Raw genomic sequence first — 15,238 nt, forward strand, 5'->3', positions numbered from 1 at the left:
CGGGCAAAAAAAGTCAAAATTTTTTTTGACCTCAAAATGTCATTAAAAACGTCATAGTATAGTAAGGCGTTTTTTTCGGCCAAAAAAAGTCAAAAAAATTTTTGACCTCAAAAAGTCATAAAAAACGTCATAGTATAGTAAGGCGTTTTTTTCGGGCAAAAAAAGTCAAAATTTTTTTTTACCTCAAAAAGTCATAAAAAACGTCATAGTATAGTAAGGCGTTTTTTTCGGCCAAAAAAAGTCAAAATTTTTTTTGACCTCAACAACTCATAAAAAACGTCATAGTATAGTAAGGCGTCAAAATCGGCCAAAAAAAGTCAAAAAATTTTTTTACCTCAAAAAGTCATAAAAAACGTCATAGTATAGTAAGGCGTTTTTTTCGGCCAAAAAAAGTCAAAAAAATTTTTGACCTCAAAATGTCATAAAAAACGTCATAGTATAGTAAGGCGTCAAAATCGGGCAAAAAAAGTCAAAATTTTTTTTGACCTCAAAAAGTCATAAAAAACGTCATAGTATAGTAAGGCGTTTTTTTCGGCCAAAAAAAGTCAAAATTTTTTTTGACCTCAAAAAGTCATAAAAAACGTCATAGTATAGTAAGGCGTTTTTTTCGGCCAAAAAAAGTCAAAATTTTTTTTGACCTCAAAAACTCATAAAAAACGTCATAGTATAGTAAGGCGTTTTTTTCGGCCAAAAAAAGTCAAAAATTTTTTTGACCTCAAAAAGTCATAAAAAACGTCATAGTATAGTAAGGCGTCAAAATCGGGCAAAAAAAGTCAAAATTTTTTTTGACCTCAAAAAGTCATAAAAAACGTCATAGTATAGTAAGGCGTTTTTTTCGGCCAAAAAAAGTCAAAATTTTTTTTGACCTCAAAAAGTCATAAAAAACGTCATAGTATAGTAAGGCGTTTTTTTCGGCCAAAAAAAGTCAAAATTTTCTTTGACCTCAAAATGTCATAAAAAACGTCATAGTATAGTAAGGCGTTTTTTTCGGCCAAAAAAAGTCAAAATTTTTTTTGACCTCAAAAAGTCATAAAAAACGTCATAGTATAGTAAGGCGTCAAAATCGGGCAAAAAAAGTCAAAATTTTTTTTGACCTCAAAATGTCATTAAAAACGTCATAGTATAGTAAGGCGTTTTTTTCGGCCAAAAAAAGTCAAAAAAATTTTTGACCTCAAAAAGTCATAAAAAACGTCATAGTATAGTAAGGCGTTTTTTTCGGGCAAAAAAAGTCAAAATTTTTTTTGACCTCAAAATGTCATTAAAAACGTCATAGTATAGTAAGGCGTTTTTTTCGGCCAAAAAAAGTCAAAAAAATTTTTGACCTCAAAAAGTCATAAAAAACGTCATAGTATAGTAAGGCGTTTTTTTCGGGCAAAAAAAGTCAAAATTTTTTTTGACCTCAAAAACTCATAAAAAACGTCATAGTATAGTAAGGCGTTTTTTTCGGCCAAAAAAAGTCAAAAATTTTTTTGACCTCAAAAAGTCATAAAAAACGTCATAGTATAGTAAGGCGTCAAAATCGGCCAAAAAAAGTCAAAATTTTTTTTGACCTCAAAATGTCATAAAAAACGTCATAGTATAGTAAGGCGTTTTTTTCGGCCAAAAAAAGTCAAAAATTTTTTTGACCTCAAAAAGTCATAAAAAACGTCATAGTATAGTAAGGCGTCAAAATCGGGCAAAAAAAGTCAAAATTTTTTTTGACCTCAAAAAGTCATAAAAAACGTCATAGTATAGTAAGGCGTTTTTTTCGGCCAAAAAAAGTCAAAATTTTTTTTGACCTCAACAACTCATAAAAAACGTCATAGTATAGTAAGGCGTCAAAATCGGGCAAAAAAAGTCAAAATTTTTTTTGACCTCAAAAAGTCATAAAAAACGTCATAGTATAGTAAGCCGTTTTTTTCGGCCAAAAAAAGTCAAAATTTTTTTTGACCTCAAAAAGTCATAAAAAACGTCATAGTATAGTAAGGCGTTTTTTTCGGCCAAAGAAAGTCAAAAAAATTTTTGACCTCAAAATGTCATAAAAAAACGTCATAGTATAGTAAGGCGTTTTTTTCGGCCAAAAAAAGTCAAAATTTTTTTTGACCTCAAAAACTCATAAAAAACGTCATAGTATAGTAAGGCGTTTTTTTCGGCCAAAAAAAGTCAAAGAATTTTTTTGACCTCAAAAAGTCATAAAAAACGTCATAGTATAGTAAGGCGTTTTTTTCGGCCAAAAAAAGTCAAAATTTTTTTTGACCTCAAAAACTCATAAAAAACGTCATAGTATAGTAAGGCGTTTTTTTCGGCCAAAAAAAGTCACAATTTTTTTTGACCTCAAAAAGTCATAAAAAACGTCATAGTATAGTAAGGCGTCAAAATCGGCCAAAAAAAGTCACAATTTTTTTTGACCTCAAAAAGTCATAAAAAATGTCATAGTATAGTAAGGCGTTTTTTTCGGCCAAAAAAAGTCAAAAATTTTTTTGACCTCAAAAAGTCATAAAAAACGTCATAGTATAGTAAGGCGTCAAAATCGGGCAAAAAAAGTCAAAATTTTTTTTGACCTCAAAAAGTCATAAAAAACGTCATAGTATAGTAAGGCGTTTTTTTCGGCCAAAAAAAGTCAAAATTTTTTTTGACCTCAAAAAGTCATAAAAAACGTCATAGTATAGTAAGGCGTTTTTTTTTTCGGCCAAAAAAAGTCAAAAATTTTTTTGACCTCAAGAAGTCATAAAAAACGTCATAGTATAGTAAGGCGTCAAAATCGGCCAAAAAAAGTCAAAATTTTTTTTGACCTCAAAAAGTCATAAAAAACGTCATAGTATAGTAAGGCGTTTTTTTCGGCCAAAAAAAGTCAAAATTTTTTTTGACCTCAAAATGTCATAAAAAACGTCATAGTATAGTAAGGCGTTTTTTTCGGCCAAAAAAAGTCAAAAATTTTTTTGACCTCAAAAAGTCATAAAAAACGTCATAGTATAGTAAGGCGTTTTTTTCGGCCAAAGAAAGTCAAAAAAATTTTTGACCTCAAAATGTCATAAAAAACGTCATAGTATAGTAAGGCGTTTTTTTCGGCCAAAAAAAGTCAAAATTTTTTTTGACCTCAAAAAGTCATAAAAAACGTCATAGTATAGTAAGGCGTTTTTTTCGGCCAAAAAAAGTCAAAATTTTTTTTGACCTCAAAAAGTCATAAAAAACGTCATAGTATAGTAAGGCGTCAAAATCGGCCAAAAAAAGTCAAAATTTTTTTTGACCTCAAAATGTCATAAAAAACGTCATAGTATAGTAAGGCGTTTTTTTCGGCCAAAAAAAGTCAAAATTTTTTTTGACCTCAAAATGTCATAAAAAACGTCATAGTATAGTAAGGCGTTTTTTTCGGCCAAAAAAAGTCAAAATTTTTTTTGACCTCAAAAAGTCATAAAAAACGTCATAGTATAGTAAGGCGTCAAAATCGGGCAAAAAAAGTCAAAATTTTTTTTGACCTCAAAAAGTCATAAAAAACGTCATAGTATAGTATAGTAAGCCGTTTTTTTCGGCCAAAAAAAGTCAAAATTTTTTTTGACCTCAAAAAGTCATAAAAAACGTCATAGTATAGTAAGGCGTTTTTTTCGGCCAAAGAAAGTCAAAAAAATTTTTGACCTCAAAATGTCATAAAAAACGTCATAGTATAGTAAGGCGTTTTTTTCGGCCAAAAAAAGTCAAAATTTTCTTTGACCTCAAAAACTCATAAAAAACGTCATAGTATAGTAAGGCGTCAAAATCGGGCAAAAAAAGTCAAAATTTTTTTTGACCTCAAAAAGTCATAAAAAACGTCATAGTATAGTAAGGCGTCAAAATCGGGCAAAAAAAGTCAAAATTTTTTTTGACCTCAAAAACTCATAAAAAACGTCATAGTATAGTAAGGCGTTTTTTTCGGCCAAAAAAAGTCAAAAAAATTTTTGACCTCAAAATGTCATAAAAAACGTCATAGTATAGTGAGGCGTCAAAATCAGCCAAAAAAAGTCATAAAAAACGTCATAGTATAGTAAGGCGTTTTTTTCGGCCAAAAAAAGTCAAAATTTTTTTTGACCTCAAAATGTCATAAAAAACGTCATAGTATAGTAAGGCGTCAAAATCGGCCAAAAAAAGTCATAAAAAACGTCATAGTATAGTAAGGCGTCAAAATCGGCCAAAAAAAGTCAAAAAATTTTTTGACCTCAAAAAGTCATAAAAAACGTCATAGTATAGTAAGGCGTTTTTTTCGGCCAAAAAAAGTCAAAATTTTTTTTGACCTCAAAAAGTCACAAAAAACGTCATAGTATAGTAAGGCGTCAAAATCGGGTAAAAAAAGTCAAAAATTTTTTTGACCTCAAAAAGTCATAAAAAACGTCATAGTATAGTAAGGCGTTTTTTTCGGCCAAAAAAAGTCAAATTTTTTTTTTACCTCAAAAAGTCATAAAAAACGTCATAGTATAGTAAGGCGTTTTTTTCGGACAAAAAAAGTCAAAATTTTTTTTGACCTCAAAAAGTCATAAAAAACGTCATAGTATAGTAAGGCGTCAAAATCGGCCAAAAAAAGTCAAAATTTTTTTTGACCTCAAAATGTCATAAAATATGTCATAGTATAGTAAGGCATCAAAATATGACCAAAAAAGTCAAAAAAATTTTTTACCTCAAAATGTCATAAAAAACGTCATAGTATAGTAAGGCATCAAAATATGACCAAAAAAGTCAAAAATTTTTTTGACCTCAAAATGTCATAAAATACGTCATAGTATAATAAGGCGTCAAAATATGCCAAAAAAAGTCTGTTTTTTTTTTTTTTCCTCAAAATCTCATAAAAAAACTTCATAGTATAGTAAGGCGTCAAAATCGGCCAAAAAAAGTCTGATTTTTTTTTTGGCCTCAAAATGTTATAAAAATGGCCGCCTGGTTACCTCAGTTGGTAGACCATGAGACTCAACCTCTCAGGGTTGTGGGTTTGAATCCCACTCCGGGTGGCACCATCTCCCATGGGCTCACCACCCATGGAAGTGCCATAGGACTTCGGTGCATTGTGAATTGGGCGGGCCGCCCCCGCGTCCTGGGCCTGGACCCCGATAAGCGGCAGATTATGACATGACATGTCATAAAAATGGTCATAGTATAGTAAGGTGTCAAAATCGCCAAAAAAAAGTCATGAAATGTAATAAAAGTCACACAGCCGTAAGGCTTCAAAATTATAAATTACAAATGTTAAAGTTCCTGAAAATTTTTTTTAACATCATTCTACATAACAATTTCAAGGAGTTGTAATGGTAAATTTACATTACATGAGTTTTAGCAAATTTTTTGGGCTTAATTTTTTATGTGGTATGACCTCTGTAAAAGATTTATTATTTCAAGTTCTGTGGCGTTATAGTTTGTAAGGAACTTACCTTCAGGTACGAGTGCTCGTTGTTTGTCGCGGTCGCATGGGGTCCAGCTAGTCGGGTCGGACTCGGAGACTGTCGTGTGGTTGATGTAGCTGCGTGTAGCTGCTGCTTAGCTTGTTAGCCTAGCTGATTAGCTGATTAGCCTTAGGCTATCTCGGTTGCTCTGAGCTAAGTGGGCGGGTTTTCGGCCGTCTGACCCATAGAGTAATCGCCAAAAATGGAAAGTACACTCCCACTAAAATCCAAGATGGCGCAGCTCAAATGCCTATGGTTTGGTCATAAAACCAATGGGTGACGTCACGGGTGCTACGTCCATGTTTTATACAGTCTGTGGGAATCACCTGTGGAGACATTTCAGCAGACAACATTGAAGCACAGAAATGGTTCATGAATTATGTTGGTATTGGAAACCGGTACTGGGTCGGATCGGCCCCATGCCTAGTTGGTGGTTTGTATTATTAGGAGGTGAACTTAATTATCTGGGGACACTCAGTCCCATCAGTGCTGACTATTTATCTGAGCTGAGTTTTTTATTGCATAGGTTTAAACACAGTATGCAAGAATATGTTCCATAGTATTAAGCATCACGATGGTTCAAATAAAGGAGACATTTATAAACATAAAGGACAAGGCTGATGTTCTTCTACATTTTTCTTAATGTTGACAAAAACCCAGGAAAAGATCACACATGTCACCCAGTTTAACACTGTCTCACTGATGTGTTTGAAAGTTTGTGGACAGTGGAGCTCTGTGGTTCAGAGGAATAAGAAATATCTCAGTCTCCTGTGTTGTTTCAGCCTTTCCTCCTTATTTTTATTTACCTTCCTTCCCCACCAGACTCCCCTCCTCTCTCCCTCTTCTGCTCATTCACTCTACACATTTTACAATCATCTCCTTTCCTTCTGTTCTCCATACACTCTGTCTCACATCCTCTCTCCTCCACATTTTTCTGATCATCCTTCCCCTGTATCGCCTCCCCCTCGTTTCCTCTTCTCATTCTTGTAATCACTCTCCTTTCAACTTTCCTTTCACTAACTCCTCTTCCTCCTGTATTTTGCTCCCTTTCTCCCTTCCCCACTTCTTCCTTTTTCCACCTGGGCTCTCCTCCTCCCTTCAGGCTGATGGGACAGTAGATGGAAATGATATAACAACACAATCAGCAATTTGTTCCTCCCTTTCTGCTGGAAGCCAAAGTCCCGGCCTGTCAGAAATGTCACACTTCATGGTGGGAACAGTAACTCGGAGGATGAACTGCAGCTCGCTGCTGTTCTCCCACAGATTTATGAAATCTCATCTCTTCGTCTTCTGCTTTTGTGTTTTGCTTTGACAGAATGCGCCACTCCTACTGAGATACAGACTTTTTAATGGCCTAACTCCCCGTCCGACCCGCTCGGTTTGTTTTAAGCGTTAGTGTTTAATTTCCCAGTTTTGCTGAGTTGAAAAGTGTCTGCTGTGTTTGATATGAAAAACGTTCACCCCTCTAACTTTTTCTGATTCATCGCAAACTAAAACAAGTTCCTGTGGATCTGTCGGTTTCCAGTAAACCTCAGTGATGCAACATGAAAGCTTTTCCAAAATAGCCTGAATCTGTCAGTTGCAGTAATTGTGACGCAGTGATGCTGATACCTGTCGGCTGCCCGTAAAAACTGCTTCAGCTGACGGGCACATACAGCACCTGCACCGTGAAGCTGCCATCACTGCTGTGAAGCTGACATGTCACATGTTTCACACCCTCTTCCTGTTTCCTGTCAATCTTCCCAAAACTGTAAAAAAAAACAAAAAAACAAAGAAAACATTAAAGCTGGAAATGAAGCAGCATAGAACAGTTCAGTACCTGTCGTCCTCACAGTTAGATGATGATGTTTTTATGCTCAGATCTTTGTGTCTCTAACACAAAGATCTGCCTTTAATCTAAGGGGATTGTTTTCTGCAGGAGATAATAAAAGTGACCTTGTGTTGTTCTTGCCGTAGGTCCGGTCACAGGAAGTACAGCCTGGGCCGCCCGGATCAGCGGGACCTGAGTGAGAACCTGGCTGCTACCCAGGGCCTGGCCAACATGATCACAGAAGCCCAGAGACTCTTCCAGGTACAAGAACCAACAACGTGCCCCACAAGCAAAAATTATACATGTCTGAATCTCGGGCTTATTGAGAGACAAATTACATATCAGTCCTCTCTGCAGCTTCCAGAGTTTTGGCCTGGTCTGTGTCTAAGTGCTGCGGGCCCAACTGAGGACTCCCTGCCTGAGGAGGGTCAGTGTGGAGGTGAGGAGAAGCAGGAGGAGAGAAGGAACAAGCTGCAGCAGAGCACCCAGCACCTCCTGAGGGAGGCCAGGGAGAAGAGCCGAGGCTGGGAGAGCCACCCGGCTCCAGAGCATGTGGAGCTGGCCTTTAAAAAGGTAAAGGGAGGGAGGAGAGACGGAGTTAGATCCACAGAGATGTTTTAATGATGTTTTAATTCCATGTTACGTGAACATTCACACTGTGTTGCATGTAAGTACAGTAAATCTGCATGATTAAACCTGATGACCTAAATTTAGAGGAAACACATTTAGCAGTGTTAAAGAATCACAGCTTGACTTATGTTTGAATAAGTCTGGAGTCATTTCGTTCTAATATACATTAATATCTTATGTACTAAATGCAAAACACAGTAAACTAGTAGTATGGTATACTATGAAACACTATGTAAGTGTTTGCATTTAGGAATTAGTGTTTTATTATTAATAAAGCAGGTAAAAAGGGAACAAACCCACTAAGCAGTGATCTGTAAGAGTGTGTGGACACTGAGCACCGCTTCTCTTTCTCCACTCGTCCTCAGATGGACGACGGCTGCCCGCTGTGGATGTGGCGAGGCTCCGTGGAGGTGGATGCCCCCCAGAAGGAGCTGCTCCACCGGCTGCTGAGGGAGCAGGAGCTGTGGGAAGGAAGCCTGCGTCATGCCGCCATCATCCAGACCTTGTCCAAGGACACCGAAGTCTACCACTACCTCCTACAGAGCCAGGGCCACGGCCTGGACTCCCGGCCCCCCCAGGAGTTCCTGCTGCTTAGGTAATGAGGCAAGGCAGGCCCCAGGCTTCACGGGCCTCTGGGTCTTAACCTGCTGAGCTCCACAGAGCAGGAGGACAGAGGAGTCAAAGCTGGAAGTGCTCAGAAAGAGTCTGCTGATTTCTGCTGAAATCAGACTGCCTCAGACTGCTTTTTGTGTGAGTGAGGTCTGAATGGGGCCAATGAAAGTTTAATCCAGCCCTGAAGTCAGATGAGACATGACAGGATCTGTGTTTGCAGTTGGGCCACATCACACTGTTCTTCTGACAGCATGGGTGAACTTTAAGTTACCCCTGAGAAAGACATGAAAATAAGCTCCTCTGCATAATAAAACCAAACAAGCAAATCACAGAGAAATATTCTTATCGTCGTCAAATCCCAGAAAACGATGCTGGGTTCGGTAAAGATACATTTATGTGCAGTAGTTTTTTCTTTCATATGTTTACTGTCCTTCCTGGTAATCTCACCACCTTCTCCCTCCTCCACAGGACCTGGCAGGCTGACCCGCTCTCCGGGCCTCTGTACCTGTCCTCTGTGTCCACGGAGCACCCCGAGGTGCAGGTGGAAGGGGTCAGGGCTCAAGTCCACTCCTGCCTTTACCTGCTGGAGCCCACAGGAGCCAGGAAGACCCGTCTGACGCACCTCTGTCGAACCGACACCAGGTAAGGATGGCTGCAGAGGAAGGAAACGGAGAAGAGTCCATTTTAACATTTTTTATCCTTTTACTTATCGTATTCTGAATCGAGTCTTTGAAGGATAGGGAGGACAGGCTAAAAGACTCACCCACTCAGTGATTAAGTGTTTGGGTGCAGGAAAAGCAGAGTTATTAAACTAGATTTAAATCTATGTGCAGATAATTTTATCTGCTCACATTAAAAAAGGCAGAATGTTCCTTTAAGCTAAGACAGAAGTAAAACCAAGGGCGAACTGAGCTGCAGGAGCTACAGAGAGGCTGAGAGGATTTAAGGCTGTGAGAAGCCCATTAAAAGAAATATCTGGAGAGAGCGCTTAGACCACCTTATCTGTCTTAATTGAGCCCGTTCTGTGTTTTTGACCTCTGCTAGCATCTATCTGCAGCACTATCACAACCTCCCTGTAGGTGAGCATATGAGCGGGAGAACGAGGAGAACGAGGAGGAGGAGGAGGAGGAGGAGGAGGAGGAGGAATGGCCCTTTTTCTCATGATTCATGCCCTTTGAAACTAAGTAGCTGCAGATTTTCTGCTGCTTACATGATAAATTTGACACTCGGCGGAGCCCTGCAGCTCCATTTGTCTCTGCTGATTAAATGAAATGAACCTCGGTGCGACAGAAAACAGGTGGCAGCAGCGCTCTCACAGAGGGCGGGCCCATAGCAGCTCTGTCATTACCACACTGTAGACCCCACCCCACCCCCCGCCCCCAGGCGGCTGGAGGAAGAGAGGCTGCAGATTGGGTCAATTCAGCTGTGAGCACGCACAATGTTTCCTCCGCACAGATTCAATACACCCGAGAGAACAGGGAGGAAACTGATAACAGACGAGTACGGAGGCTCGCTCCTGCCAAAACAAACACAAACAACGAAACTCACTGTTTTAAATTCAGGTTCTGGATCTCTGAAGACTTCATGCTTCTGAGATTTAAGAGTTAGTCAACATCTGGACTTTTTAATACAAAATCATGAACCAGCTGATATTTAGTCTGTAAATAAACAAAAGTATGGGACAGCTGAAATTTAGACCGGATAACGACGATGAAAGGAAGAGAGAAGTTATTACCGTTCATCCTGAGGGCGGCATGAACGTCTGAGCCAAAGTTCACTAGATTCCTTCTAACAGTTGAGACGTTTGGCTCAAAGTTACAAATGTGAACCTCATGATGGCGCTAGAGATAAATTCAGGAGCTCACCAAAGTCAGTAGGATTCATCAAAAAATGTGCAAATTTAAAATAAAGACAAAATCCTAACTTTGAAGCAGTGAGAATCATTTAATACTCGACCAGTCGTCGTGCTGTGTTGTAACTGTGAGATATTATCTCATAATTCTGACCTAGAAAGTTAAAACTTGCATTAATTATCTCGTAATTCGAGCTTTTTTCAACTAGAAAATCTAAATCACAGCCATAATTTTGATTTACTAACTTTTCATCAGTTATTGCCCTGGAGGCTTCAGTGAGAAACAGCCTGAATGTGACTCAGGGAAAATGGCGACTGGTGACATCAGGAAGAGGAAAGAGACAGATTCGATCTGTAACTGTGATTATCTCAGCAGGCTTTTAGCCAGCACATTACAACACACGGTCACAGTGTGTGTGGAGCGACAGGGACCGCGTCAGGAGCTCAAACACTACTGTTATCAAGTGTTCACACATTCACATTTTAGGCCTTTAGCTGAAACCGTGATCCAGAGCTGCGTCGTCTGCGTGCAGAAGTGAAATAAGCTTCACTTCCTGGATCATTCGTAAGCAACCAGCAGGCATCTGAGCCGCATCGTCCTCTTACGCAAGAGAGATCACGTAAGGAAGAAGCCAAACACCCAGAGGGACGAATGCCTTCACTCTCTGCTGCGTCTCTCTGCCACTTCCTCTCGCCTGTAATTTCCTCAGAGCTCAGGCTAAACGTCTGCGCCGTGCCAGGCCGTCCTGGGCTTATTTGCTATGACATTAGTTTTGACTGCTTGTTAGCTTTCAAGGCAAACAACAGATCCACAGCATCAAGGTCAATGGGGCCTTTTACAGTAAAGGCCTGTGAAACAAATCCTATCACCTCCAGAGGAAATTAAACACTTTATGGCCTCAAAGAGCTGGTGGGGGGGGGGGGGGGGGCAGAAGAACTAACTGGGATCCAGTCAGGACCAGTGTCACTGGTCACACCTTTCTACAGAATGCGTCTTGTGAAGAAGGAGTGGACGCTCGTCTCTGAGAGGAATTAAAGAGTAGAATATCTGTAATTCATCAGTTCAAATGTAAAGGACACAAAGACCAGTCCAAGACCAGTAAGCAGCTCTGTCTGACGTCTCTGAAGCAGCAGCAGTCGAAGACGTATCACAGGACAGAATTTGAACTGCTCCTCGTCCTCCACTGCTGCAGCACAGAAAAACGGGACCTGTGTTTATTCATGACTGAGACATGAAGACAAATTTAATTTTGTCCCAAACAGCCTTTATCCGTCCTCTTATTGAGACATTAGGATACAATTACTGTTGAGAAAACGGCGTCCTCCACAGACAGAGAAGGACAGAGGACAGTGGACAGAGGAAAGAATGTGCTTCATGTCTCATCATGTAAAGTTTGTGGAAATGAGCTTTAAGTTATTTCTCTGTGTAAATGTGTTTTTTTTTCTGACCTTGTCCTTTGTCTCTGTGTCTCTGTCGTCCAGGGGTCGGTCTCAGGAGTGGCACAGCAAAGTGAGTGGACCTCTTCTGGCCTCGGGTCTCCTGGCTGTCCGGGACTCTGTCAGAGTGGACTACAAGGAGACCAAGATATGAGTCAGTGCAGGAGCAGACGATGAGGACGATGAGGGATGATTTACAGATTTTGCACTAACGTGGGGTAACCCCCCCCCCCCCCCCCCCCCCCCCCCCGCCTGCCCCCCGTCCAGTCCACTTAAACTGCATCACGTCCCACCTCACAGCAGAACCACAGCCTCGTGTTCACTGGACTTCATCTAAGTTTGAAAAGTGAAAGTGAGGCTCAGAGCACAGCGAGCAGGGAAGGTGACCTCTGAGGGTTTCCCCAACCATTTGCTTCTCTTTGGCTTCTGTCGGAGTTTCTGTGTGTGTTTGCTTTTTTGTCAGCGACCTTGCAGATTCCCAGCAGCGCCCCTGAACTCCCCGCTGCGACTGCTACGCTTCACACTCAAGTTCACAGAAAAATGCAAACGACGGCGAGTTCTGACAAAGAGCGTTTGATTCGGGGGCGAAAAGCCGAGGCCTGATGTGACTCCTGACTTTGAGGAAAAAGGTTGAGATGAAGAGAAAAACTCTTTCCTGTAGGAAGAGAAAGAGGCAGGGGAAACACATGGCAGCTGCCTGGACGAGCACAGGAAATGAGGACAGAAAACATCAGGAAACAGACTTTTAGCCGACAGACGTTCGGCTTCAGTGGGAAGAGGAGGAGAAAAAAGAGGGAGGGAGAGAGGGAGGATGGTGAAAAGGCAGGAACAAAGCAGTGTGACAGAGAGAAGTGAGACACAGTGGGTCTGAAATCCTGAACGCTGCAGCCACTCTGACAGGAAGTTGTCTGATGCTGTGCTGACAAAAAAAAAGCTCACAAACAAACAGCAAACTGACACGAGGGACGGCTTCTTCACCTGCAGCTGTGATGAGAGATAATTATCCAGTAGCAAAGCCCGATGAACCGAACTGAACCTGAGGTGACACGAAAATCCCACAGAGACATTTTCCTCTCCAAAGCAGAGGAAACGCGGCTCAGAGCAGCTGGATCCAGCTGTGACGAGGAATTAGCACGCCGCCGCAGGCCGCTGTGCGCAGGCTTTTTGTCCCATTTGAGTGACTGTAACGGGACACGCGTGTGCCACAGTTCAAAGACAAGCGATATCTACCTCTCCACGGGACGACGACGCAGTTGCGTGACTTTGAAGCGCGACAAAGTTGTGAATCGACGGAGGCCTCGCCACGTGGCGGGGGACACTGTGACAGATATCCAACCAGACAACTCCCTGAATTTCTGAACATGTGTATTTATTCTTTGTGATGTCCATGAGCCTCTGAGCTTGTACAGTCGTGTTTCATGTGGCACTTGAGTGTCGCTTCACTTTCAAAGTCAGCTTGTCCTACATATTTCGGAGTGTGGTTGTGAAGTAGGGCAGGTGTGCACCTCGATGTTCATACGTCAGTTTAATCCTTCAGATTATTTAACTTAACGAATATCGAAATACAAATTTCTTATATCCAGAATGTTTATTTAATTTGGAGCTTTCAGAAAATCTTATCGTGTTTGTGTGTGTGTGTGTGTGAAATCTAAATTTATCAGAGCCAAACACCTAATTAAAATGTTTATTTCTCTCTCAACCTGTTTCCTGTTGTTTTTTGGGGGGAGTTTTTTCCTCTTCACTCTGCGCCTCGTCTCGGTGCCAAACAGATTACTGACTGTAATTTCGGAGGGAGGCGGGGGAAGCGGCAGCCAGTGTGAAGATGAGGCGCCACACTGTGCCACTGAAGCGCGAGAGATTAATGCGCCTGGCAGCGTGATCGCGCCGCAGACTCTCACCTCTTTCTCCTTCTCTCGCGCTCATAGCACCCACTCGTGTCTGATTTGCATGCAGCTGATTTACATATCTTATTGATTCATCTCTGAGATCAGATCGTTAAATCGCTGATAAAACACTCGGGCAGAGGCTCTCAGAGCGAGAGGCAGATGCCGAGCAGCTAAATGTGAGGTAGAAATACTTCTTGTGGTGAGGACACCGTGCCCCGGTCTAAACAGGATTTTAAGGAAGAGGAATAATTTATGCAAATTACAAATAACAGAAGCACCAAAGTGCCTGCAGGCAGCTCTAATTTCTGTACGAGTCTGTTCCTTCCATATGGCGCTAAAACACCTCGATCTGAACCTGGGATGAACTCGAGGTCAAAAGTTAAAGTCAAACACCACAGACTGTATACGGCGTGGACGTAGCACCCGTGACGTCACCCATTGGTTTCGGGGAGTCATGGGCATTTGAGCTGCGCCATCTTGGATTTTAGTGGGAGTGTACTTTCCATATTTGGCAGAGAGGCGGTTACTCTACGGGTCAGCCGGACGAGAACCCGCCCACTTAGCTCGGAGCAATGTTTAATATTTACTGGCTTTCACCACTGCCTCCATCCACTATCCACTTACAGTTACAGCAGCACATTAACAACAGCAGCCGCTGACTGACGGAGCTGCTCTGTCCATGCAATGTCGGACTTTTTAAACAGAAAAATGAGACGAAATAAAATTGTAGCCTAGTATTCTCGCAATAAACGGACTCTGAGAACACGGAACACACCGCAACAGCGTTCCTAACATTAGCTGCTCCGGTCCTCTATCTGTATCAGCAGCGACCAGAAATCGGCAATTAAGTCATGAGCCAGCGGCAAAATATGCTAATACATGCTAATTAGCGCAAACATCCAGGTAAAATAGTGAGAAATTTACTTAACGACAAAACTGCAACACAGACTCCTTCGATGGTCGGTTAGTACAGTCTACACTACAACAAGCCATACTGTCACAGAAACCTATCCGAACATTGGCAAACAAACACGGACACTGCAGCCCCTGGCAACCGCTGGAGGTAGCCAGAGGCCTCTGGATGTAGCCGCCTAGCCCAGCCGATGCTTTAGCAAAGAGCTAACTGCCAGTGCCTTGTCTATGGAGCTGTCACTCAACGTAACCACGCCCTAATCTATGTAAGAGCCTAAATAACCCTAAAACGGTTGTGATACAAAAAAATTCAGCACCCACCACAGTGTTCACGGAGGTAGAAACTATCAATAGAGACCAAAAACAAAAAATGTACCAGGCTGTAAATATGTTTTTTTAGGCTGTAAAGTTGGCTATTTTAACATGGGGAGAATTGTTCACTTCTGGAGCCAGCCCCCAGCGGCTGCTGAGGAACTACAGCTTTTTGAACAGGGAAGTGATTCTCACTGCTGAAACCTACAAGTCCTCCCTTGGTCAAACCACATGGTCATCTAAAGATCTGTAGCCCAGAGATCGCAGGTTCGATCCAGACACTCTGATGTGAAGGTTTGTACAGATACAGAAACAAAGGTAATGAACTGACACAGTCTGAGAGCAGCTGGTGAACAAAGTGAAGCTTTTAGCAGCTAAAGACTCAGACATGTATCTCAGAGGTTGG

The 15,238-nt window shown here is 41.2% G+C and overlaps 1 protein-coding gene across 2 annotated transcripts in view; it reads left to right on the plus strand.

The window, feature by feature from the left end:
- si:dkeyp-23e4.3 (rho GTPase-activating protein 7) overlaps window positions 1-13,415 on the plus strand; it is a 79,258-nt gene extending 65,843 nt beyond the window's left edge. For both annotated transcript variants that reach the window (XM_041051406.1, XM_041051405.1), the window contains exons 13-17: window positions 7,338-7,452; window positions 7,549-7,764; window positions 8,187-8,416; window positions 8,902-9,075; window positions 11,768-13,415. In XM_041051406.1, the coding sequence (XP_040907340.1) occupies window positions 7,338-7,452; window positions 7,549-7,764; window positions 8,187-8,416; window positions 8,902-9,075; window positions 11,768-11,876 (844 nt within the window). In that variant the 3' untranslated portion in view covers window positions 11,877-13,415. The remainder of the gene's footprint in view (window positions 1-7,337; window positions 7,453-7,548; window positions 7,765-8,186; window positions 8,417-8,901; window positions 9,076-11,767) is intronic.
- Window positions 13,416-15,238: the final 1,823 nt, after the last annotated feature.

Source organism: Toxotes jaculatrix, chromosome 12 (genome assembly GCF_017976425.1).
Source record: "Toxotes jaculatrix isolate fToxJac2 chromosome 12, fToxJac2.pri, whole genome shotgun sequence".
NCBI classification, from domain to species: domain Eukaryota; kingdom Metazoa; phylum Chordata; class Actinopteri; family Toxotidae; genus Toxotes; species Toxotes jaculatrix.